Raw genomic sequence first — 26746 nt, 5'->3', positions numbered from 1 at the left:
TTATATGAGCAGAATTTTCACCTCGTAATTTTCAGAAATGAGTGGGTTATGAGAAAGGGAAAAAAAGTTATGTTTAATCTTACAGCATTTCACACTGCATTAAATTACCTCAAATAAGGCTAATGGAAGTGGTTTATATAAAAAGTTTCACTGCAGGTGAAAGTGTCAAAGTGATCTTCTGCCTCCAGAAGTGGATACTGCAGAAAGCAAATGCTACTGTTTGCAAGAAAAACACACTCCACAGCTTAACACTGTCTGCATGTTTGTCCTGATAAATATGAGACACCAGGTCTGAATTTTGAGTATTTAAAAATTATGTGATAACTAGGCACATTTGTAATTCCACAAAGACAGGCAAAGCTGATTGCAGAGGTCCCCTGATTTACCCTCATGGCAGAAGATTGATGCGTACACCTGTCTGATTTCATCTCTGACTGTCACACAGTGTTATATGTGCTTACATCTCTTTCATATGAGTGTCACAGGTTGTCAAGCAGTAAGAGAAATGGCAACCACTTGTCAGTGTGCATCATCACACTAGAAGCGCTGACCTGCTAGGGGAGGGGGGTACATGTTTCCTCACACAGAGGCCATGGCTCTCCTGTCCGGTTGAAGGAGAAAGGTGTCCAGTGGAAACCAAGGAGCAACATGCATTAATTCTGAGTCTAAGAAAGCAGCGTGCATGAGCAGTCCAGCACAGGTCAGAGGAGCGGTATGCAGCAAGGCTATTGCTGGTTGCCGCAACTGTGGGGCAATGCCTTTTAGGGCCTTGTCCAGATTTCGGCTACATCGAATCAGCTGTCACACCATGACAATTTAGCCAGCGTATGCTGACAGCCCCGTTTCCACTGAGCAGTTCGGGTGAGTATGGCACAGTATTGTGCAGGTTGGAACATTTAAGTTTGGCTTGGTTCGCGTTTGCATCACCAGCAGAACCTTTTTCTCTGCCAGGCGGTGCACGTAGACATTGACAAGCATGTCATCATGCGTGCATACGCTTTCATGCAGCCCCACCCCTCCACATGGAGGCCAAACAGAGTAATTTAACATTGTGTAATTTTTTATTTTATTTTTGTCTTGGTAGATCATGGGATTTATTTTCATGTCATGCAGGATGCTGAAGAGCCAACTGATGTCTGTGGTAAACGCTGATATGACAAAGTGCCGGCGTTCTGTGATTCAGGCTGAGAAACGCACAAAACACAGAGGGACTTCTTTAAAAACACCATGTTTCTTCAGCCATGACAAAGAATTAAAGTATTTTCAGACGTCGTTTTCCAAAATCAGGACACTTTATGTTGATACGCTTTCGTCAGGCTGTGATGGTGAATCCGACTGAAATAATGTAACAGTTAATATTAAGAAAGAAAAATAACTGGTGCAACACAGGAATGAGTGCCAAAAAATGTAATAAGATCCTGAAAGTAAAAAATGTTCAACAGGACTAACGTTTCGATGTGAGAGTCACATCTTCCTCAGAGTCCTGCACAGTCCTGCACACTGTAGTTAATATTAAGACTTTATATTGACTCAGAATGGTTTTAATATTTGAAACAGTCTGAACTGTTTGCATGACTGCAGCTTTCATTTGTTCAGCCAATCAATGGACAGCATCAATGGACGTATTCTGACTTACAAGTAAAACGTAAAAGAACCGTGTGTCAATAATCGCATAACTTACCTACAATTTATGGTCTGCATATGCTGGGACGTATGAGACGTGTGCTAACGTGTGTCAAAAATATTGTGCATGCCCAAAATCTTTCAATGTACTCCTCGTACTACGCCATATGCCAGCGTGATCTTAACTTACACAAAACTTACCCATAACTTACTAGATGTACGCCATTGTTGGCATACACTGGCTAAATTGTCAAGGTTTGACCTGTAGTGATGTCTCTGCCAAATTCTTTAATTGGAGGCAGGGACTGGGTAAGGTGAAGGTATGGCTGATTGAAGCTGTGCACTGGGTATGCATGCCTGGATGGGATCACATCAAAGGGCATTACCAGGGTAGACTTACAGCATACCATGTTCTTGCTGCCGAAGTTGCAGCACTCACTCCAGACAGAGCGTCTTCTATCGTCGAGCCTGCCCACACGTCACCTGGTGTATGATTGACAGTCACTGTATTGTTATTGTCTGTACATCGTTGTGTGATTCACAACATTAAATTGTTACTTTTTGGCTTATCCATTGTCCGTTCATTAACGCCCCCTGTTGTGGGTCCGTGTAACGATACTTTCACAACAGGATTTCTCGGCCAGCATCATGGATCCCGAGGGGCGTCAACCATCGCTTGAACAGCCAATGGAAGAGCGAGGTGCACAGGCGCCAGCAGGAGGCGTGTTGGGTGAGCTGCAGCACATCTTAACCACCTTTACCGCTCGGTTGGACTTAATTACCGAGCAGAGCAGTGTTCTCAATCGTAGGATGGAGGCTCTCACCGCCCAGGTGGAAGCGCGTGCTCAGGGCGCTGCTGCAGCACCTCCTCCTGCTGACCGTGTGCCAGAAACAGACATTCCGCTGGTCGTTCAACGAACCCCCCCACCTTCCCCTGAAGCATACATAAGTCCTCCGGAGCCGTACGGAGGCTGTGTGGAGACATGCGCGGACTTCTTGATGCAATGCTCGCTCGTCTTTTCACAGTGTCCCGTCATGTACGCAGCAGATGCCAGCCGGGTGGCTTATGTGATCAATTTGCTTCGAGGAGAGGCACGCGCCTGGGCTACGGCGCTTTGGGAGCAGAATTCACGGCTCCTAACAGTTTATACTGAGTTTGTGAGGGAGTTCCGACAGGTGTTCGACTACCTTCATAGAGGCGAGACCGCTTCAAGTGTGCTGCTGTCGATACGGCAGGGGCGTCGGAGCCCAGCGAAGTATGCAGTCGACTTCCGCATCGCGGCAGCGCGAGCCGGCTGGAATGCTGTTGCGCTCCGCGCCGCCTTTGTAAACGGACTGTCTCTGGTCCTTAAGGAGCACCTGGTGGCAAAGGACGAGCCGCGGGATGTAGATGGGCTCGTTAGCTACTGGGTTGATCCAGAACTCCACCTCCCCGATGGGTGCTGGTTTCTTTTTTGTGGGCAAGAAGGACGGCGGACTCCGTCCATGCATTGATTACAGAGGGCTGAACGAGATCACGGTTCGCAACCGATACCCGTTACCTCTGTTGGATTCAGTTACGCCAATCGGAGGTCACTAAAATTAACATTGAATCGGTGTGTAACTTTGCAAAAACAATGTCGGACTCTGTTGTTTTCTCTGGGCCCCTCCCCAATCAGACCGGGAGTGACATGTTTAGCCGCATGTTCTCCTTGAATTGCTGGCTGTCTGAGTGGTGTCCAAAAAATGAGGTGGGCTTCATTGATAATTGGCAAAGCTTCTGGGGAAAACCTGGTCTTGTTAGGAGAGACGGCATCCATCCCACTTTAGAGGGAGCAGCTCTCATTTCTAGAAATCTGGCCAATTTTTTGGGATCCTCCAAACTGTGACTGTCTAGCGTTGGGACCAGGAGGCAGAGCTGTGGTCTTATACACCTCTCTGCAGCTTCTCTCCCCCTGCCATCCCCCTATTACCCCATCCCCGTAGAGACGGTGCCTGCTCCCAGACCACCAATAACTAGCAAAAATCTATTTAAGCATAAAAATTCAAAAAGAAAAAATAATATAGCACCTTCAATTGCACCACAGACTAAAACAGTTAAATGTGGTCTATTAAACATTAGGTCTCTTTCTTCTAAGTCCCTGTTGGTAAATGATATAATAATTGATCAACGTATTGATTTATTCTGCCTAACAGAAACTTGGTTACAGCAGGATGAATATGTTAGTTTAAATGAGTCAACACCCCCGAGTCACACTAACTGTCAGAATGCTCGTAGCACGGGCCGGGGCGGAGGATTAGCAGCAATCTTCCATTCCAGCTTATTAATTAATCAAAAACCTAGACAGAGCTTTAATTCATTTGAAAGCTTGTCTCTTAGTCTTGTCCATCCAAATTGGAAGTCCCAAAAACCAGTTTTATTTGTTATTATCTATCGTCCACCTGGTCGTTACTGTGAGTTTCTCTGTGAATTTTCAGACCTTTTGTCTGACTTAGTGCTTAGCTCAGATAAGATAATTATAGTGGGCGATTTTAACATCCACACAGATGCTGAGAATGACAGCCTCAACACTGCATTTAATCTATTATTAGACTCTATCGGCTTTGCTCAAAAAGTAAATGAGTCCACCCACCACTTTAATCATATTTTAGATCTTGTTCTGACTTATGGTATGGAAATAGAAGACTTAACAGTATTCCCTGAAAACTCCCTTTTGTCTGATCATTTTTTAATAACATTTACATTTACCCTGATGGACTACCCTGCAGTGGGGAATAAGTTTCATTACACTAGAAGTCTTTCAGAAAGCGCTGTAACTAGGTTTAAGGATATGATTCCTTCTTTATGTTCTCTAATGTCATATACCAACACAGAGCAGAGTAGCTACCTAAACTCTGTAAGGGAGTTAGAGTATCTTGTCAATAGTTTTACATCCTCATTGAAGACAACTTTGGATGCTGTAGCTCCTCTGAAAAAGAGAGCTTTAAATCAGAAGTGTCTGACTCCGTGGTATAACTCACAAACTCGTAGCTTAAAGCTGATAACCCGTAAGTTGGAGAGGAAATGGCGTCTCACTAATTTAGAAGATCTTCACTTAGCCTGGAAAAAGAGTTTGTTGCTCTATAAGAAAGCCCTTCGTGAAGCTAGGACATCTTTCTACTCATCACTAATTGAAGAAAATAAGAACAACCCCAGGTTTCTTTTCAGCACTGTAGCCAGGCTGACAAAGAGTCAGAGCTCTATTGAGCTGAGTATTCCATTAACTTTAACTAGTAATGACTTCATGACTTTCTTTGCTAACAAAATTTTGACTATTAGAGAAAAAATTACTCATAACCATCCCAAAGATGTATCGTTATCTTTGGCTGCTTTCAGTGATGCCGGTATTTGGTTAGACTCTTTCTCTCCGATTGTTCTGTCTGAGTTATTTTCATTAGTTACTTCATCCAAACCATCAACATGCTTATTAGACCCCATTCCTGCCAGGCTGCTCAAGGAAGTCCTACCATTATTTAATGCTTCAATCTTAAATATGATCAATCTATCTTTGTTAGTTGGTTATGTACCACAGGCCTTTAAGGTGGCAGTAATTAAACCATTACTTAAAAAGCCATCACTTGACCCAGCTATCTTAGCTAATTATAGGCCAATCTCCAACCTTCCTTTTCTCTCAAAGATTCTTGAGAGGGTAGTTGTAAAACAGCTAACTGATCACCTGCAGAGGAATGGTCTATTTGAAGAGTTTCAGTCAGGTTTTAGAATTCATCATAGTACAGAAACAGCATTAGTGAAGGTTACAAATGATCTTCTTATGGCTTCGGACAGTGGACTTATCTCTGTGCTTGTTCTGTTGGACCTCAGTGCTGCTTTTGATACTGTTGACCATAAAATTTTATTACAGAGATTAGAGCATGTCATAGGTATTAAAGGCATTGCGCTGCGGTGGTTTGAATCATATTTGTCTAATAGATTACAGTTTGTTCATGTAAATGGGGAATCTTCTTCACAGACTAAAGTTAATTATGGAGTTCCACAAGGTTCTGTGCTAGGACCAATTTTATTCACTTTATACATGCTTCCCTTGGGCAGTATTATTAGACGGTATTGCTTAAATTTTCATTGTTACGCAGATGATACCCAGCTTTATCTATCCATGAAGCCAGAGGATACGCACCAATTAGCTAAACTGCAGGATTGTCTTACAGACATAAAGACATGGATGACCTCTAATTTCCTGCTTTTAAACTCAGATAAAACTGAAGTTATTGTACTTGGCCCCACAAATCTTAGAAGCATGGTGTCTAACCAGATCGTTACTCTGGATGGCATTTCCCTGATCTCTAGTAATACTGTGAGAAATCTTGGAGTTATTTTTGATCAGGATATGTCATTCAAAGCGCATATTAAACAAATATGTAGGACTGCCTTTTTGCATTTACGCAATATCTCTAAAATCAGAAAGGTCTTGTCTCAGAGTGATGCTGAAAAACTAATTCATGCATTTATTTCCTCTAGGCTGGACTATTGTAATTCATTATTATCAGGTTGTCCTAAAAGTTCCCTAAAAAGCCTTCAGTTGGTTCAGAATGCTGCAGCTAGAGTACTGACGGGGACTAGCAGGAGAGAGCATATCTCACCCGTGTTGGCCTCCCTTCATTGGCTTCCTGTTAATGCTAGAATAGAATTTAAAATTCTTCTTCTTACTTATAAGGTTTTGAATAATCAGGTCCCATCTTATCTTAGGGACCTCGTAGTACCATATTACCCCATTAGAGCGCTTCGCTCTCAGACTGCGGGCTTACTTGTAGTTCCTAGGGTTTGTAAGAGTAGAATGGGAGGCAGAGCCTTCAGCTTTCAGGCTCCTCTCCTGTGGAACCAGCTCCCAATTCAGATCAGGGAGACAGATACCCTCTCTACTTTTAAGATTAGGCTTAAAACTTTCCTTTTCGCTAAGGCTTATAGTTAGGGCTGGATCGGGTGACCCTGGACCATCCCTTGGTTATGTTGCTTTAGACGTAGACTGTGTTTCATAATTATTGTATGGCCTTGCCTTGCAATGTGGAGCGCCTTGGGGCAACTGTTTGTTGTGATTTGGCGCTATACAAGAAAAAAGTTGATTGATTGATTGATTGATTGATTGATTGATTCAGTGTTCACGCCCCTGCATGGAGCCCAAATTTTCACGAAATTGGATCTTAGGAATGTTTATCACCTGGTTCGGATCCGGGAGGGAGACGAGTGGAAAACGGCATTTAACACCCCGTTAGGTCACTTTGAGTACCTGGTCATGCCGTTCGGCCTCACCAATGTGCCCGCGACGTTCCAAGCATTGGTTAATGACGTCTTGCGGGACTTCCTGCATCGGTTTGTCTTCGTATATCTAGACGATATACTCATCTTTTCTCCGGATCCTGAGACCCATGTCAAGCATGTACGTCAGGTCCTACAGCAGTTGTTGGAGAACCGGCTGTTTGTGAAGGGCGAGAAATGTGAGTTCCACCGCACTTCTTTGTCCTTCTTGGGGTTCATCATCTCCTCCAACTCCGTCGCCCCTGATCCGGCCAAGGTTGCGGCGGTGAGAGATTGGCCCCAACCAACGAACCGTAGGAAACTACAACAGTTCCTCGGTTTTGCAAATTTCTACCGGAGGTTCATCAAGGGCTACAGTCAGGTAGTTAGCCCCCTGACAGCCCTGACCTCCACAAAAGTCCCCTTCACCTGGTCGGATCGGTGCGAAGCCGCGTTTAGGGAGTTGAAACGCCGGTTCTCGACTGCACCGGTTCTGGTGCAGCCCGATCCCAAGCGCCAGTTTGTTGTTGAAGTGGATGCCTCTGACTCAGGGATAGGAGCCGTGCTGTCCCAGAGCGGGGAGTCCGACAAGGTTCTCCATCCGTGTGCCTACTTTTCCCGCAGGTTGACCTCAGCTGAACGGAACTATGACATTGGCAATCGGGAACTTCTTGCGGTGAAGGAGGCTCTTGAGGAGTGGAGACACCTGTTGGAGGGAGCATCGGTACCATTTACGGTTTTCACGGACCATCGGAACCTGGAGTACATCCGGACCGCGAAGCGTCTAAACCCCAGGCAAGCCCGCTGGTCGCTGTTCTTCGGGCGTTTTGACTTCCAGATCAGCTACCGCCCCGGGACAAAGAACCAACAATCTGACGCCCTGTCCCGGGTGCACGAAGAGGAGGTCAAGACCAAGCTGTCAGACCCCCCTGAAACCATCATCCCCGAGTCCACTGTCGTGGCCGCCCTTACCTGGGACGTGGAGAAGACCGTCCGGGAGGCCCTGACACGGAGCCCGGACCTGGGGACAGGTCCAAAGAACAAACTGTATGTCCCACCAGAGGCCAGGGCTGCGGTCCTTGACTTCTGTCACGGTTCCAAGCTCTCCTGTCACCCAGGGGTGCGAAGGACTGTGGCAGTGGTCCGGCAGCGCTTCTGGTGGGCGTCTATGGAAGCCGACGTCCGGGAGTATGTCCAGGCCTGCACCACCTGTGCCAGGGGCAAAGCCGACCATCACAAGGCCCAAGGCCTCCTCCAGCCTCTGCCTGTGCCTCGTTGCCCCTGGTCTCATATCGGCCTGGACTTTGTCACGGGCCTCCCGCCGTCCCAGGGCAACACCACCATCTTCACGATAGTGGACCGGTTCTCCAAGGCGGGCCACTTCGTGGCCGTCCCGAAGCTCCCGACGGCCCAGGAGACTGCAGACCTCCTGGTCCACCACGTCGTGCGTCTGCATGGGATTCCATCAGACATTGTCTCGGATCGTGGTCCTCAGTTCTCCTCCCAGGTCTGGAGGAGTTTCTGCAGGGAACTGGGGGCCACCGTCAGTCTCTCGTCTGGGTACCACCCCCAGACGAACGGACAGGCAGAGCGGACTAACCAGGAACTGGAGCAGGCCCTCCGCTGCATGACCTCCACGCACCCGATGGCCTGGAGTGACCATCTGGCCTGGATCGAGTACGCTCATAATAGCCAAGTCTCATCTGGCACCGGCCTCTCCCCGTTTGAGGCGTGTTTGGGGTACCAGCCCCCATTGTTTCCACTGGTGGAGGGAGAGGTCGGGGTGCCCTCGGTCCAGGCCCATCTGAGGAAGTGCCGTCGGGTGTGGCGTACCGCCCGCTCTGCCCTGCTCAGAGCCCGGACGAGGGCTAAGGCCCATGCAGACCGCCGGCGTTCCCCAGCCCCTGCATACCAGCCCGGGCAGGAGGTCTGGCTATCCAATAAGGACATCCCCCTGCAGGTGGAATCCCACAAACTAACGGACCATTTCCCATACTCAAAGTCCTCAGTCCGGCCGCAGTGAAGCTGAAGCTGCCAGCTTCACTGCGGATACACCCCGTGTTTCATGTGTCAAGACTCAAGTCCTGCCATACCTCACCACTGTGTGCCCCGGGACCAGTGCCGCCTCCTGCCCGGATCATTGACGGGGAGCCCGCGTGGACGGTATGCCGGCTCCTGGACGTCCGTCGAAAGGGCCGGGAGTTCCAGTATCTGGTGGACTGGGAGGGTTATGGCCCCGAAGAGCGCTCCTGGGTGAAGAGGAGCTTCATCCTCGACCCGGCCCTCCTGGCCGACTTCTACACACGTCACCCGGACAAGCCTGGTCGGGCGCCAGGAGGCGCCCATTGAGGGGGGGGTCCTGTTGTGTGGGCCGCTGAAGAGGAGGTACTGCTGGCCCACCACCACAAGATGGCGCCCTGCTTCAAGTGCGGGCTTCAAGCACGAGAGGACGTCGGAGCGACCAGGAGTGACAGCTGTCACTCATCATCCGTACCAGCTGTCACTCATCCACTACTCATCACCACCACCATAAAGGCCGGACTGCAACTCCACCTCCCCGCCGAGAAATCAACTACCAATCAGGTCATTTTCTCTGCTGACTTAAATTCGAGTATTAGTCTGATCTCTTTTTGCAGCCGTTTTCCTGGGATGGATACCCTGTCTGCGGAGTTGGCGTTTGGTGTGGACTGCGACGGCTTCGCCTCACACCCCACCCAGATAAGTGGTTATCTCAGGAGCTGCACGAGTGTGTGATTGGAGGTGGAGGTTCTCCCTCCTTTACTGAATACAGACTGTGGGATTACTGAGTGTGTGACCTCACACTCATCTGGACTGTCTCTGTTCTCTGCCAGCAGTACCGGGTCTGACTGCTGAAGACAGCGGCCACCTGGGGCGCAGGGCTTGGTGACTCCAGTGTTCTTCAGCTCCGTTGGCGGTGGAAGCTGTGTGGATCCGGCTTTTCTCTCGCCAGGCGTCTTCTATCGTCGAGCCTGCCCACACGTCACCTGGTGTATGATTGACAGTCACTGTATTGTTATTGTCTGTACATCGTTGTGTGATTCACAACATTAAATTGTTACTTTTTGGCTTATCCATTGTCCGTTCATTAACGCCCCCTGTTGTGGGTCTGTGTCACGACACTTTCACAACAGTCAAGTTGCAATTGAGGTGGAAATATATCGAATGGCGGGTGGAGTGCAGTCTGACCGCAATCTGACTGCAATCTAAAAATTTGTACGACATAAAAATGGCATTCGAAGCAATCTGATCGCGTTCGTCGGGCCCAATGTCCTGACTGTACCTGAACACACTATGAGTGCAGTGTGAGTGCTGCAGGAATATATTTCCTGCACCCACAATCGGACCTCACTCGTATGCCAATATAAGTGCATTCATCATAATCTTGCTGCATTCTGCCAGCTGTTTAGGTAATACTAATGTGTTCCACCAACATTTGTACTGCGTTCAGAGGCTTAATGCGCACGGCGTGTGTACAAATCATTCAGGGCGGGTGGAAGCACAGTCTGTGTGGTTGGACAGTTGTCTTCCGCAGTTTTTATTCCCTCCCAGATGTGGCACGAACTTTGTTTTTTTTTTAACATTCCGCCTGGGTCGGCTTGATTCTTGCTAAGTGTGACGGGGCCATAAACCGTAGTGCTCTCCTAGCCAACCAAAAACCTGAAAACCACATAACTACAATAAAAACTTGCACACAGTATCGCCAAAACAAGTCATCTTGCCCACACAAGTGCAGAAGTGTCAATCAACAGAGCAACTGTCTCTGCCAGTCACGACAATATTTTGAGGGTTCTTTTGATCGCGTTAAAGTGAATTCTCTCAGTTTCGTCCTCTTTCTTCTTCTTGACTTGTCAAAAGGGATGAAGATGTTTGTTTCAAGGAACTTCAAACAATAACACTGACAAGACATGTCACAGAATTACTTCTTCACATTCCTCTAAAAAATATATATGCTCTCATTTTCACCAGGCAGTAAAAAGCTTCACTCTGAATATTTTATCATGCACTGAGCATCCTGCACTCTGGAATTTCTCATTTTGTTACACCCTCTCATCTCTTCAGTACTCAGTCATATGGAGGCTGTGATCTGCTCAGCAGTTCAAAAAATGCCCTTTTCTATGATCCACAAGCAAATGCCCTTATTTTTATTTTATGAGTGCTGGGACAGGCTCCCATGCTGTGTCAATGGAGAGAGAGAGAGAGAAAGAGAGAGAGAGAGAGAGAGAGAGAGAGAGAGAGAGAGAGAGAGAGAGAGAGAGAGAGAGAGAGAGAGAGAGAGAGAGAGAGAGAGAGAGAGAGAGAGGCGAAAGAGCGGGAGATCTGTTATCCAATCAGCACTTGTGATCTTAGTTCTCAGACCTTTGATACCAGAAACCATCAAACTCTGAGCCCACTCTTTCCCTCTTTACTGCCATGCCTTCTTTCTTTCCCTCCATTCTTACCTTAGCTTTTATTACCTTTCCTCCATCTCTTTTAAACTCCTTCTCTCTTTCCTTCTCTGCATTTTGCATCTCTCTCTCCTTTCTTACCTTGAACCTTCCCTCCATCATTCTGTCTTCTTTTTTGGCTTCTTTCTTCAGGTTTTTACTTTCAGTTTTAACTGCATCTATTTTGTGGACCAGCTTTTCCTCCATTTTCCTCTTCTCTCCTTCTTTCATACCCTTTGTTTCTTTATGTGCTTTTCACTGATAGCCTTCTTTCATTTTCTTCATTCATTTTATGCATACTTTCCGCTTTCATCTTTGCATCTTTCCGTGTCACCTCACCATATATTATCTGGTGTGGAGCACCATGTCTATCCTTTCTAAACATTTTATTTCAATTATCTGTGATACTATGACTTTGTTGATTATCCTAGCATATCATCTAAGAAGTCTGTGCTCCCGTATTTCAGTCAAGTGAAATTGTTGTTTTATTTAATTTTATATGTTAGCGAGGTTAGCATCAGATAGCGCTTTTGACAGCTATCAGGAGCTTGAAGACTTTAGGTCCAGTTAATCTGCAATTACTATGGAACTAAGACGATCAGAAACTTTTATGAAAACTGCCACTCAGCCCTCAAAAATAGGGTAATGTTTGGGCTTCATTCGTCTCACCCAGGTCATGCAGGGTATCACCAATGCTCCACCTGTTTGCTGAGTTATGGGTTAGTCTAGATGTGATCAAAACATCAAAAGTATTGTTGACCATGCACTTGTGCATCTGCCCACCCCCTTTTTAGGCATATTTACAAGCAGAAAGCTTCAAGGTTTCCAGTGCACAAGTTTAAGTCAGGTTTGTGAGCATGCAGTGGTGCAGCGCACCACACCACAGAACCGCGTCGGATTCTAGATGACAACCACCAAGCAACTGGTGTATCCCCCTTCTCAAAAGGAACCATCTATCTGTTTTGATCAACTGATATGCCGGCATCCCCGTGGCCTGTTGCAGGGATCCTCATTACTGAGTCACCTACATACTGGATCATGAGATGAAGTTAACAAGCCACCTGAACATACTGCACACTCAGACACATGCATGATTCATTATGTACAAAGAAACGTGCCACACAGCCAAAATGTTATAACTGATGTTCCGTCACAATGCAAGTGATGCACCTTGTCTGAGTCCAGTTTGACACAGTGGTACCAAAGGATTCTCAGTAGATACATACAGATACACTGCCAGTCAAACTTTTGGACACACTTGCCCATTTTGGGAAAGTGTGTTTGACTGGTACTGTATAGCTCATCATTTTGTCTGGGTGGCTTCTCTTTGTTTCTTTTTCAGTCACTCCCTCACCCTTTCTCCCTCTCCTGTTCACACTGCCCTACTTTCAGCTGGATCCAGAGTAACAATGACATCATCCTTTTTTCATTTCTGCTTGCTAACACTACATCTGCTACTGGCTGCACCATTTTTCATTTTCCATGCCATGACATGACCAGCTGGCTTCATCGTCCTCTTCATCCTAATCTCTTTCACCATTACTAGCATGATCACCTTACCAATCAAGCTAAAAATAGATCCTAGTGTGGGATCTGGCTTTGGTCCTTTGGTCCACATTTGCATTTGCAGTGCTTAGTCTCGTCCGCCGGGCTGCTGATCATCTGCAGTAGCTCTGTTGCTAGGGAGAAACAGTCTGAAACAGGCTCACTGGCAAAGCTGTGCCGAAACAACCCCCAACAAGTTTCTTTATATATTCAATCCCAGACTTTCAGTCTGTCACACTCTCATTTTCTCAGTCACCATTTATATAATAGTAACCATAGTGATGTTAATCTGTGTATCTTTAAGTGTTGAGGCACCTTGACACTTGCACAAATTTGATCCCTGCACTGGCACGCAATTTTGCGTGCCAAAGAGTAAACGTGCTGTCAGCTGTTGTAAACTGTGAGTGAACTGTGTGTGGCTGCATAAACTTCACCCCACTTGCATGAACTAGTCGTGAACATTGCGCAACCTATTCAAAAAACACTGTGTGAATGCGCGCAGGGCATCTGAACCTGAAATTATTATTATGAAGAGCTGCTACATCTATAATAAACACAACTTTACAGATACATTATCTAACTCATAAGAAGGAATGAAAGTGAAACTGTTTTACCAATCCAGTAAAATATATATACACTCAACAAAAATATAAACGCAACACTTTTGGTTTTGCTCCCATTTTGTATGAGATGAACTCAAAGATCTAAAACTTTTTCCACATACACAATATCACCATTTCCCTCAAATATTGTTCACAAACCAGTCTAAATCTGTGATAGTGAGCACTTCTCCTTTGCTGAGATAATCACCCATTGAGCATGTTTGGGATGCTCTGGACCGGCGTATACGACAGCGTGTACCAGTTCCTTCCAATATCCAGCAACTTCGCACAGCCATTGAAGAGGAGTGGACCAACATTCCACAGGCCACAATTGACAACCTGATCAACTCTATGCAAAGGAGATGTGTTGCACTGCATGAGGCAAATGGTGGTCACACCAGATACTGACTGGTATCCCCCCCCCCCCCCCCAATAAAACAAAACTGCACCTTTCAGAGTGGCCTTTTATTGTCTAAGGCACACCTGTGCACTAATCATGGTGTCTAATCAGCATCTTGATATGGCACACCTGTGAGGTGGGATGGATTATCTCAGCAAAGGAGAAGTGCTCACTATCACAGATTTGTAAACAATATTTGAGGGAAATGGTGATATTGTGTATGTGGAAAAAGTTTTAGATCTTTGAGTTCATCTCATACAAAATGGGAGCAAAACCAAAAGTGTTGCGTTTATATTTTTGTTGAGTGTATTCTAAATAATTACCTTTGAGACAGGATTCCAAATGCGTTCTCCACCGCACGATGATCACGAGACAACCTGTAGCTGTAGAAGGAATTTCTCTGTGATTCTGGGAACGATGAGAGAATGGATTCTTCAGCCAAGTTCTGAGAGCAAATGTGTCATCGGCTACGAAATGATATGACACAGGCTTTATTTTATATAACGTGGCATCAAGCGGGACAAAGCAGGACAAAAGCGGGACAAGGAATTGCACAGCACTTCGGGGGTCAAATTCATGCAGGTGTCAAGGTGCCTTAACCCTGAGACATCTGGAGCTAATGTTGGATGTCCTTAAACAAATATGGAACAGTGGACCCTATAGGCTAGGCCAGTCTGTAATTATTTTTTCCACTGTAAGCTGATCAGAACCCTAAACATTATTTGAGTTCAAGCATCACTACCTTTATCCTACTAGACAAGCAGATTTTTGAAGTGCCACTTAGCTCCTGTACCATGCATCTATGTTATATTTGGCACAGAGTTTTATTTTAGTGTTGGCTGGTGCATACTCTGGTTGATTGTGATGGAAAACTAAACAGATTTGATTGTTAATTTCTTCATGCTGTGCACAAATAGCACAGGGCTCAAATCTTTGCTGCATGTCTGAAGAAAACTGGCAATAAAACTGATTATTTGCAGATGTTATACCAAAGTGTTCCATTACTTATACACCCTATCATCTTGACTTTTATATTTGAATTCATTTATATCAAGTTGCAGAGATTTGGTTTCAGTTTGAGTTTAAGGAAGATAATTTTACAATTTTTTTTTTTTTTTTTGTATTTTTTGTATTTGAAATGACCGAAACAAAATGTGTGAAATACCAAGTGTTCCAATACTTTTGGAGGGCGCTGTATGTACCACATTTCCATCTCGATGTCAGAGTGCTGCCATGCAAGGCACTCAATTGCACAACAGAAGGATCTGGGAAAATAAGGACCTTGCCCAAGGGCCCGTAGTGATTTCCCAGTCTAGCGGGTGTCTGAACACAGGACCCTCTGGTCTCAAGCCTACTGCTTAACCACCATCACCTGCTGCAACAAAACAAATCAGTCATTCAATAAGTAATATTAAGAGGGCTCATAAAATTTAGTCAGGTTAGCTCTGGGAGCATACGGGTATCCCATGCATTGTCACACCCGCCACACTATGGAAGCACCTTTGGTCCTGGATGGTAACTACCCAGGCAGACAACTGGTTGATCCTCATCTCTTTAAAGTAACCATATATGACCCAACCACAGGCTGAACTTGATAGAATTTATTTGTTTTGAACTGCCTACAATTAACCTGGTTTTAATTCATAGTTAATTAATTTAGTTGGTTTGTTGTTGTTGTGTTGTTGTTGCGTTTCACGGGGATCTTCAACACCTCCCTGGAGTCATGCCACGTTCCAGTCTGTTTCAAGTCCTCCATCATAGTTCCAGTCCCCAAGAAACCACGCGTCACTGGACTTAATGACTACAGGCCTGTGGCTCTCACGTCTGCAGTCATGAAGACCTTCGAACGCCTGGTTTTATCCCACCTGAAGTCCATCACCGACCCCCTGCAGTTTGCCTACAGAGCCAACAGGTCTGTAGATGACGCCATAAACCTGGCCCTGCACTCCATCCTGCAGCACCTGGACTCCCCAGGAACCTATGCTAGGATCCTGTTTGTGGACTTCAGCTCTGCATTCAAAACCATCCTTCCGGCTTTGCTCCAGGGCAAGCTTTCTATGCTCCACGTGCCCGACTCCACCTGCAGGTGGATCACAGACTTCCTGACAGACCGGAGTCAGCGTGTGAGGCTGGGAAAGAATGTCTCGAACACTCGGGCTCTCAGCACAGGATCTCCACAGGGCTGTGTCCTTTCCCCTCTGCTCTTCTCCCTGTACACTAACTGCTGCACCTCCAGCCACGACTCCGTAAAGCTCATCAAGTTTGCGGATGACACCACCCTCACCGTCTAATTTCGGATGGGGATGAGTCTGCCTACAGGAGGGAGGTGGACCGGCTGGTGACCTGGTGCAGCAGCAACAACTTGGAGCTCAACGCCCAGAAAACACTGGAGATGATCGTGGACTTCAGGAAAGCCACAGCCCCCCCACCCTCCCTCGCCCTCACCAACAGCCCCATCATCACTGTAGACTGTCACCGCTTCCTCTGCACCACCATCACCCAGGACCTCAAGTAGGAGTCAACCATCAGCTCCCTCATCAAGAAGGCCCAGCAGAGGATATACTTCCTGCAGCAGCTGAAGAAGGCCAAGCTGCCTGTCCAGCTGATGGTGCAGTTCTACACGGCCGTCATCAAGTCCATCCTCTGCTCCTCCATCATGGTGTGGTACACCAGGGCCACAGCCAGGGACAGACACAGACTGCAGCGCATTGTGGCCTCTGCTGAGAAGGTGATCGGCTGTAGCCTTCCATCTCTCCACGACCTGCACGTCTCCAGGACTCTGGGCCGAGCAGGTTGGATTACAGCTGACCCTTCTCACCCTGCACACGGTTTATTTGAACCACTCCCCTCAGGCAGGAGGCTACGGTCCATCCGGACCAGAACCTCCCGCCATAAGAACAGTTTCTTCCCCTCTGCCGTTAGACTCATGAACACTTCATAACTCAGTCACCTTAACCTTAACTCTGTCACTTTATCATTTTATCATGGGTCACTTTAGACAATGTACTCTGGTTTTTAATTGCACTCCTCCCACTGCACTGTTGTTCTGTTTGTGTCGTTGTACATAGCCCTTCATATTTCATATTTCTATTTCATATTTTATCTTATTTTAGCACATATTTTATCTTAGCATTTTATATTGCTCTCTGTTTAATGTTGCACCATTATACCAAAGCAAATTCCTAGTCTGTGAATCCTGTTCATTGGCAATGGCAATAAACTTCTTCTGAGTTCTGAGTTACAGTATATGGTGTTTTTATGAAGAACACTGACATTTTCTATTTGAAAGTGCTATAAAAGTGATTACTATTATTATGAAAACATGTTGGTTTTTGATAATTTGGTAATAATGATAACTTGGCTCTGTGTAACTTTTAAAAGTATAATTAATAATTGTCCTGAAAAGGCATCTGGGTGACTGAATTTGACATCACTGACCTAAACTGTCGCTTCATGCAGTGGTTATGGCCATTTAGTTGTTGGAATTACTTGCAGCTGAGTCATCCTTGACTGCAAGTGTCCTTGAGCAAGGCACATAATCTCTGATGGCTGCAAGCAGATGTTGAGCAGTTGATGTTGCTACCTCCATTTTTTGCTGGTGTAAACATGATGGTGATGCCAAATGTGACCTAACAGCCAATGGCAAGGAGAGAAAGGGCGTCTGCTGTCTGTGCTGACGGTCGGTGTGTTCTCACTGCTGTGCTTCAGAGGAGTTACCACAGCAACCATGGAGCAAAAAACCAACCATCCGTGTAAAATGTAACAATTTTAAAGACAACAAGACTGAAATAACAACGCTGAAAATTCATTATCTGAAATGCGCCAACAAACTACTGAAAGTATACGCTACATAGGTTTTATTTATTTATATATTTGTATTGCTCATCTCACCTCTTTTAAGGTTACAATTACGAGGGGTGACTGAGTTTTGAGACTGACCCAGAAAAAGTAGGACATAGTTCTCCACCTTTTGCATTCTGAGAAACCAGCATTTCTCTGCACTGTACCCAGTGAGTCAAAACATCACACATTCCCGAGAAAGTTATTCATGGGCTCGCCCATGACCCTTAATTACAATAAGCGAGTACAGAAAAAGACTGGCTGTAATGAGTCTAGAATAAATAAATAAATAAACATATATATATATATATATATATATATATATCACTTTCTGAAATAAAATTTTCACTGTATATACTGCTCCTAAAAAAAATGAAAGGAGAACTTTTAAAACACATTAGATCTTAATGGGGGAAACAACATGCTGGAAACCTTTCCTGATATGGACTGGGTAATGCGTTAGGAACGAAAGGATGCCACATAATTTGATGGAAATGAAAACTGAGGGCTGAATTCAAAGTCACCCGGAAAATCACAGGAAAAAAAAAAAAAGATACGGCAGGCTTGTCCATTTTGCCCAAATTTCATTGTAGCAACTCAAAATGGTACTCTGTAGTTTTTATGGCCCCCAGATGCTTGTATGGATGCCTAACAATGTCGGGGCATGCTCCTAATGAGACAACGGATGGTGTCCTGGGGGATCTCCTCACAGATCTGGACTAGGGCTTCACTTAGCTCCTGGACAGTCTGAGGTGAGTCGGATGGACCGAAACATAATGTCCCAGAGGTGTTCTATTGGATTTAGGTCAGGCAAGTGTGGGGTTCAGTCACTATATCTTCCAGGAACAGCCTGCACACTGAGTCCGGGCATTGTTGTGCACCAGGAGGAACCAAGGACCCACTGCATCAGCTTAGGGTCTGACAGTGGGTCTAAGGATTTCATCTCAATACCTAATAGCAGTCAGATTGCCGTTGTCTAGCCTGTAGAGGTCTGTGTGTCCTTCCAGGGACATGCCTCCCCAGACCATCACCGACCCATCACCAATGCTGAATGATGTTGCAGGCAGCATAATATGTTCCACAGTGTCTCCAGACTCTTTCACATGTCACGTGTTCAGGTTGAAACTGCTCTCATCTGTGCCGGTCAATGAGTACATTGTCCACTACAGGATATCGGGCCTTCAGACCACCCCCATGAAGCCTGTTTCTGCTTGATTAGTCAGAGATATTCACACAAATGGCCTGCTGGAGATCATTTTGTAGGGCTCTGGCAGCGCTCATCATGTTCCGCCTTGCACAGAGGAGCAGATACCCGTCCTGCTGATGGGTTAAGGACCTTCTATGGCTCTTTCCAGCTCTCCTAGAGTAACTGCTTGAGTCCTGGAATTTCCTCCATGCTCTTGAGACTGTGCTGGGAGACATAGCAAACCTTCTGGCAATGGCACGTATTAATGTGCCATCCTGGAGGAGCTGGACTACCTGTGGAACCACTGTAAGGTCCAGGTACCACACCATGACCCTAGCCAAATGCAAAACTAGGGAAAAATTAGTCAGAAAAGATAATGAGGGAAAAATGTCAGACCACCTGTAAAACCATTCCTGTTTTGAGTGTTGTCTCATTGATGCCCCTCTAGTGCACCTGCTATTAATTTCATTAACACCAAAACAGCTGAAACTGATTAGTACCTCCTCTGCTACTCAACTGACCAGATCAATATCCCAGAAGGTGAACTGACTTGATGCTATACTCGGATTAAAAACTGCTCCTTTACTTTTTTGAGTAGTGAGTATATTACATGCATTTGTATTATTTGGTCAACAATCTGGTTCAACATCACCTTCATCACTAACAATTTAATGGAAAAAAAGTCCATCAGTGTTGTTGATCCCAGTATCCTGATTGGACGTCTGTGTCATATACGGACAAGGCACACAGCCTTATTTGGTATTTTGGGACCGTTATGTATTGTAATTCATTGTTGTTGTGAACACATTAAAATACAAACAGGTGGAATTCAGGTGACTGATGACTGGGATAGTTTAAGCAATTACCTGGATTTACAAGTGTTTCATAAATCTGGCATGGCACCTCTGGACAAGCACATCGTACTAATAATGGTATTAATATTTGAGAAAAGATTATAAAACTGGACCCAATGTGATGAGGACTACCATCATGTAACATCAAAACGAGGAGGTCAGGGTGTAATAATGTAGACTGCATGATGTTTTGTCACCAAACAATACTCAACTTTGGTTTCCCAGACACTTGATAGTTTGATCAAAAGTTGTTTCTTCCTTTTCAGCTGCACAAATCTATGCAGAGACATTTTTTGACACAAATGGTCCAAGAAATCATTCCCTGCTTCGGGCTTCGAAATGAACAGGTGATTTATTTATTTATGTATTTGTTTGTTTGTTTGTTTTTTATCTTTTAGTTGCTCCCACAGCTGACCTGGGATTTGGCACACATTTTAGACCAGACAGTCTGCCTGAATCATGTGTGCAGCTCCTGGTGGTCTGAAGTGCTCTCCCAACCAAGCACTAATCTGGATGCTCTACTTATCTTCTGATCTGATGTGATCAGATGTGCACATATTTTTTCACATATTTTTCTTCATGAATTAGAATGGATTGACACTTAAAACTGAAAGAGGGTGAATCAAACAATAAAATCTTGTGAAGATGATCTACAACTGTAACTAAAGTTTTACAGTTCACAAAAAAGACTTCTTTAACTAAAAAGACACAGGTCTTTGGTGAAAGAAAACCTCACCTGCGCTTGCGCAGCTTCTTGTTCTCCGTCTTCAGCATGTGGAGCTTTTTGGCAAAGCAGACGACAATCATGAAGAGCAGCAGGACGACGACAGCCAAGGCGCCCACGGCTAGGCACATCACCTGGAACTCAGTTACCACCGACTCGCAGCGAACACCCTTATGCCAGATGTAATCCTGGACATTACATCTGCAAAAGAGACAGAAAACAGCAAATAGAGGACAAGAAGACTGTGATTTAAAAAAAATTACAGCAGTTGGTAATTAACTATGGAGTGAAAAAGAATAAAGAACCAACAAAAAGGTGGCAAAAAAGAAAAAGGAAATGACAAATTCCTCAGGGTGAAACACGAGCTGACACTGCTGGTTTTTATGTTACTAACTTGCCAGATTTTGTATTTAATAATTAAACATGACGTGAATGCCTCCATGATTCAGTTTACTGGTTGTTGACATTCTGAGGATCTGCTCTCTGTTCTTCATTATCTTTACGTGCTTCCTTGTGTAAACTGAAAACACTTTTCATATGCAGCCCTAAAACCTTCAAGCGGTGGACAACATGTCACATGACATGTTCATCTTTATTACTTATGGGATGTAGAAAAAAGGGGTGAGTCACTGTTAGGTATAGATTACAGTTTTATTCATGGTGGCATGATTTTTTAAATAACTTTCTGGCTCTCAAAATAATTTAATTAATTTAATTTTTAATTAGCTTATAATGCGCTTTATCACAGCAAAAGCCATCTCAAGGCGCCTTACATAAAACAAGTCAACATAAAATTGAATAAATAATTAAAAATGAATTAAAAAAAATTCAAATACATAAATAAAAACAGAAGTAAAAGAATAAAAAAAAATAAAAATAAAAACTATCCATAAGAAAGAGAATAAAAATAGATTTTGAGTCTTGACTTAAAAATGTCCATGGACTCAGACTGTCTCACGGTCGCAGGAAGACTGTTCCACAGGGTGGGTGCATGATACGATAAAAGACAAAATAAAAGACAATTAAAACTGTACATTCTAACACAATGGATATGGACATCCCTGTGTGGATGTATGGATACATCTGTGACACACATACACACTCATAATAAATAAATACAAGTACACCCGCCATCTGAGTCCCAGACTCCCTCGGCCGTCATTTGGCAGAGTATGGTGTCTGCTTAGGGACATGGAGGACAAAGACAGATGGGTTTGTCTACAGACTTTCTGGCATGTATCATAATAAATTTGTCTTATTGCTTAATAAGACTTGAATACTTGCACTGTGGCTGTGCATTATTCTGTGTATGTCACCGTAGGATGTACGGCTATTTACATTTAAATAATTACACTGTTCAACATTTATAGCCATTTTTAATAATGACTGCAGTTTAATCAACCTATACAGGTTTTAAATAAATAATCTTAAATAATAAGGAATGGGGTGGATTTAGGAGTTAAACCAGGTGGTTCTACAGGATGACGCGGACTGAGTGGAGGAGGGAGAAAAATGAGAATGGTGGCTAGGCGACAAATAATACGAGAATGATAATAATAATAATGTCTTTAATAATCCATCTCTCGCTGTTCGTTTGTCCTCCTTGTTACGGACAAAAAAGAGCCAGCCCCCACCTCTGGATGTGACGGCAGCAGCTGCGCACCACAACGGCACTTGCCATCAAAAGTTAAAAGTTTTCAACTGTTGCTGCTTACAGGAGCGACAAGGACTAATTGGATGTTTTGAAGTGCAGAGGGTGGCCTGGCTTTAAACAGGTAAACTTGAATTTGTGTGATATTTCAGAAAGGAATTAATTTATAATCTCACAAAAACGTAGCCTTTTAAGCTAGGGAGGTGATGGTCTTGTGGTTAGGCTTTTGGCTTGAGACCAGAGGATCCTTTGTTCAAATCCCAGCCTGACCAGAAAATCACCTGGGCAAGGTCCTTAATCCTCAAGTCGCTCCCGGTGTGTAGTGAGCGCCTTGTATGGCATCAAGGTGAATGTGAGGCATTATTGTAAAGCGCTTTGAGTGTCTGATGCAGATGGAAAAAGCGTTATATAAATGTAGTCCATCTACCATCACAGCCAGGGTTTCCTGCTTAAATATAACTGTGGAAAACACTCAAACTCCTGCTGTATCTTTCAATGAAGTAAATTAATGTCCTCATCATTATCACTGATGATCACATGCCTTAACACCGGAAATTTAACACTAACAAATTTCCTGTGTATTTACATCTCAATAATCACTTTATCCAGTGTGTCATGAAGCTCTGCATTTCTTCATAATGATTCTCTTGGAATTGAACAGCTCAGAACATTCAGCACCATCCATCGATTGTTTTATTTTTTTGGGGGGGGTGGGTTGTTGCTTTTGTCAGGGTCAACTAATCAAAAAGACAAATGCTTCCTTAAAGATTTCTGGCCAGGATGATGCAGTTATGCTCAATGGTGAGAAAGACTGGAAAGATGAATGGACAGCAGGCCAGCAGCATGAGCAGAGCAGGCGAGTAGAACATGAATGAAGGTGTAACAATATACGACCACTCTGGCTACACTCCCTCCATGCTAAGCAGACTCCTTTCAGCAAAGACTTCCTGTATCCTTCCTGACTCCTTGATGCTTTTTCTGAAGGAACTGCTGGCAATGAGCCGTTACTGCAGTGTCTGCAAGCGTTTTCGTGTATATACACCAAGGAGAGGACGAATTCTGATGTGACTTTTTAAATGCACTCAGCCTTCGAGCGTGTCTGTGTTCGCACAAAGAGGTTTATGTAAGCCAGAGTCAGATGTGAGGGGGATGCAAATATAAAATGGTAGAGGGGGACACATAAAGGAAGAAGGCGAGCAAGCAAGGATGGTGTGGTCGTCATAGCAACCCAGCTAAGTGACAAAGGAAGCAGATGCGGCGCTGCCATGCCATTACATCACACTCAAACATTCTCAGAGAACCGTTTTGAGACAGTCGTGTTTTAGCAGCTACAGCCAATCTTGCTTCTTGTCTTTCTTCATCGGTCTTCCTCTCCATTAGTCTTTCCCTCCTCTTGCTTTTTCTTACTCACCACTAACTTCTTGAGAATCTGTTTTCCTGCTCATTGGTCTTTACCACCCTCACTCTTTCATTCTTGTCTTGTTCCACCACCTCCTTAAATACAACAGTCTCCACAAAGACCAGGGTGACTATATTAGACCCGTTACGTCTATGTGGTGGCCCAATGGTCAGTACATTTGCTTTCAAACTGGAAAGATCCCAGTTCAGCACCATGTGTTCTCCATATAACATGGAGTATGCCAGGAAGGATGTCAATTTAAAGGTTGTCCATTATAAAGCCTGTCCCAAATCAACAAGAGAATCCACTGGGGTGACTCTGAGAGAAAAGGGGACAACTGAAAGAATTTACTGACAAGTCCCAAAATTTCAAGTCACACAGTTTTCTGCTAACTGCTAAAGCAGAAGAAATGTTCTTGTGAACAAACCAGCAAAGATGTGGACAAAAAAACAGGGTTGACCCTCTTTTGCCTTCAGAACTGCCTTAATTCTTAGTGGCATATTCAACAAGGTGTTGGAAACAGTCCTCAGAGATGTTAGTCCATACTGATATGACAGCATCACGCAATCAATTATTGCACATTCTCCTCTGACACACAACTGCCACTCACTGGATGTCTTCTCTTTTTCAGGCCATTCTCTGTAAACCCTAGAGATGGTTGTATGTGAAAATCCCAGTTGATCAGCAGTTTCCAAAATACTCAGAACAGCCCGTCCAGCACCAACAACCATGCCATGTTCAAAGTCACTAAAATCCCCCCAATTCCGATGCTCGGTTTGAACTTCAACAAGTTGTCTTCACCACGTCTAGATGCCTAAATGCATTGAGTTGCTCCCATGTCGTTGGCTGATTACCCATTTCTGTTCACAAGCAATTGCTGATCACAAACATTCACATTGCTTGTGATCAGTAATTGAATTGTACCTAATGAAGTGGCTGTGAGTGTAAGTATAAATCCTACAGAGCACTGAAGCTCCAGTATTTCAAACAGTTTATCCTTGAGTGGAGGCACATTTTCTTATGTAACAGCTGCAAGAATGGAAAGATGAGAAAATGAAGCACAACTGAAGAAAAGCCATAAGAGAATTTCGAGGATAGCATCAAGACAGAAGGTGAGAAGATAAAAAGTTTGCAAAAGAAGGTAGAAGATAAAGGCTGGTGCTTCTGGAACTTTTAAAAATTTCCTCTCAAATACTAAAGATTCTAAACACAGCCTTATTGGCATTTGTTTGCAAAGTAAAGGTACATTTTTATTGCACAGAGGACTTTGTGAAGAACACAATAAGACCCAAAAAACCAAAATGTGATGGTGAATATCTGAAAGAGGACAAGAGATGATGGTTTGGTCTCATGTGATTAGAGAACATTAAAGAAACTAGCGCACCACACTCGTAGAGTGCAAACCTCCGCCAACACTAGTTTCCAATTCCACAAATTTTGACCTTGAAAAAAAACTTTGCACTGGAATCTGTTTTTTTGTGTGTGTGTGTGTTGTCAGATTTTTGTTTTTGTTGGGTTTTTTTCTTACTTTTTGGTTTCTGAATTCATTTTCAGATCATTTTCACAGAACATTGCTTAAGACAAACAGGCATAAAATTGGAACCTCCATCCAATTTTGGTGGTGTAGGTAAATCCATAACAGAAAAATGAGAGTGACTGAGGCACTTTTGATTGATTTATAATAGAAAATGTACACCAAATGGGATTTTCAATATTAAATTCAAATGTCCACAAAATCCACAATCTGGATCAGATCCGGATCTAACTTTGTCAGGCGATAGTGAGTGCCAGTCTGCACCTCACTTTCAAATATTGTCATGATTTTGGCCTGATCAGGGTGTTGGGCCCCCCCGTTTCTGTTGTCGTCTTTCTGCCCCATCTTTGATTTATTAGTAGTTTATTTTCATCTTGGTTTATTCTCTGTTATGTTTTATGTTGTCATTTTGTTTTGTTTTTTTGTTACTATTTACTTTGGTTGTTATTATGGTTCTTATGGTTTGTTTTACCATCTTGTTTTCTTAAGTCAGTTTCTGTTTAATTTAGTTTTAGTATTTATCTCTATTTTCTCATGTAGTTTTCATTAGGTTATCACTTGTTTATTTTATTACTGTCACCAGTTTAGCTTTGCTTTAGTATTCATGCTCCATGTTTCCCGATCAGTTCTCATGTAGTTTCTTTTGCTCTCATGTTCATGCCTCCTTCTAGTTCTCATAGTTATATTCTATATTTGCTCAGTTCATCGTTCCCTGTTTCCCTCACACCTATCCGATTATGTTCTCACTTCACATCTCTGCACCTGTCTCATGTCTTTGTCTTTCACTTTGTTTCTGTCCTCTCTGTGTTTTCTTTCACTCTCACTCTTGGCACTTGCTCACACATCTTTGTATCCTACGTCACTTCACTTTATGCATGCTATTCCTCCCCATCTTGCACAGTGTTTAATCTATGTTCACTAGCCACGCCCCCTTTTCTAGATTGTTCCTCACGTGCACCTTGTTAACTCCTGTCCTATTTAACCACCTCCCAGCCACCACTTCCCCACCAGTTTGTCGTCGTTCGTACACATCCTAGCTCTTGTTTCCTGTCCTGTTTTGCCTTGCCGTGTTTTTGAAATCTGCTCTGTGTTTTTGACTATGCTTTCTGCCTCATCCCTGAATACTGTGTTTGCTCGTGCCACAAACCCCTGCTTGATTATGACTGTGTATTTGCGTAGCCCTGTTTGTACCTTTGCTCCGCTGACTGACAACCTGTGTACCAAACTTGAGCCTGAATTAAAGATGACGACTTCTATTACACCTAAGCATGGTCTGGGAGTCTGCATAGAGGGTCCACCCTCTTTGGGTGCCTGGCACCCGCCCGGCTTGTCAAATATGAGAGTGATTGAGGCATGTTTGATTAAGATAGAATGCAAAATACACATGAAATTGTTTTTTTTAAATGGCCACAAAAACTTTAATCTGGATCAGATCAGGATCAAACTTTGTCACTCGATAAAAGACAACATCCTACATAACGCTCTCAAATATAAAAGAAATTCAGTCTTTTTGACAGAGTTATGAAGTGAAGGAGTTCAAGTACCCCGGGGTCTTGTGCACGACTGAGGGGACAATGGAGCATGACATTGGTCAGAGAATCAGCGCATTAGGAGCTTCCTTAGGAGGGTGACTGGTGTCTCCCTTAGAGATAGGGTGAGAAGCTCGGTCGTCTG

At 44.2% G+C, this 26746-nt stretch overlaps 1 protein-coding gene across 12 annotated transcripts in view; it reads right to left on the bottom strand.

Moving 5' to 3' along the window:
- Nucleotides 1-26746, bottom strand: part of cspg5a (chondroitin sulfate proteoglycan 5a) — a 145825-nt gene that overhangs the window by 31788 nt on the left and 87291 nt on the right. For all 12 annotated transcript variants that reach the window (XR_004561786.1, XR_004561788.1, XM_034174353.1 and 9 more), the window contains exon 3: nt 20501-20689. Coding sequence is in view for 10 of the 12 variants with exons in the window: in XM_034174353.1 (XP_034030244.1) it covers nt 20501-20689 (189 nt within the window). In the remaining 2 variants the exon portion in view is untranslated. The remainder of the gene's footprint in view (nt 1-20500; nt 20690-26746) is intronic.

This window comes from Thalassophryne amazonica, chromosome 7 (assembly GCF_902500255.1).
Source record: "Thalassophryne amazonica chromosome 7, fThaAma1.1, whole genome shotgun sequence".
NCBI classification, from domain to species: domain Eukaryota; kingdom Metazoa; phylum Chordata; class Actinopteri; order Batrachoidiformes; family Batrachoididae; genus Thalassophryne; species Thalassophryne amazonica.
Note: the sequence above shows the minus strand (reverse complement) of the source record. Positions and strands in the feature narration are given on the sequence as shown.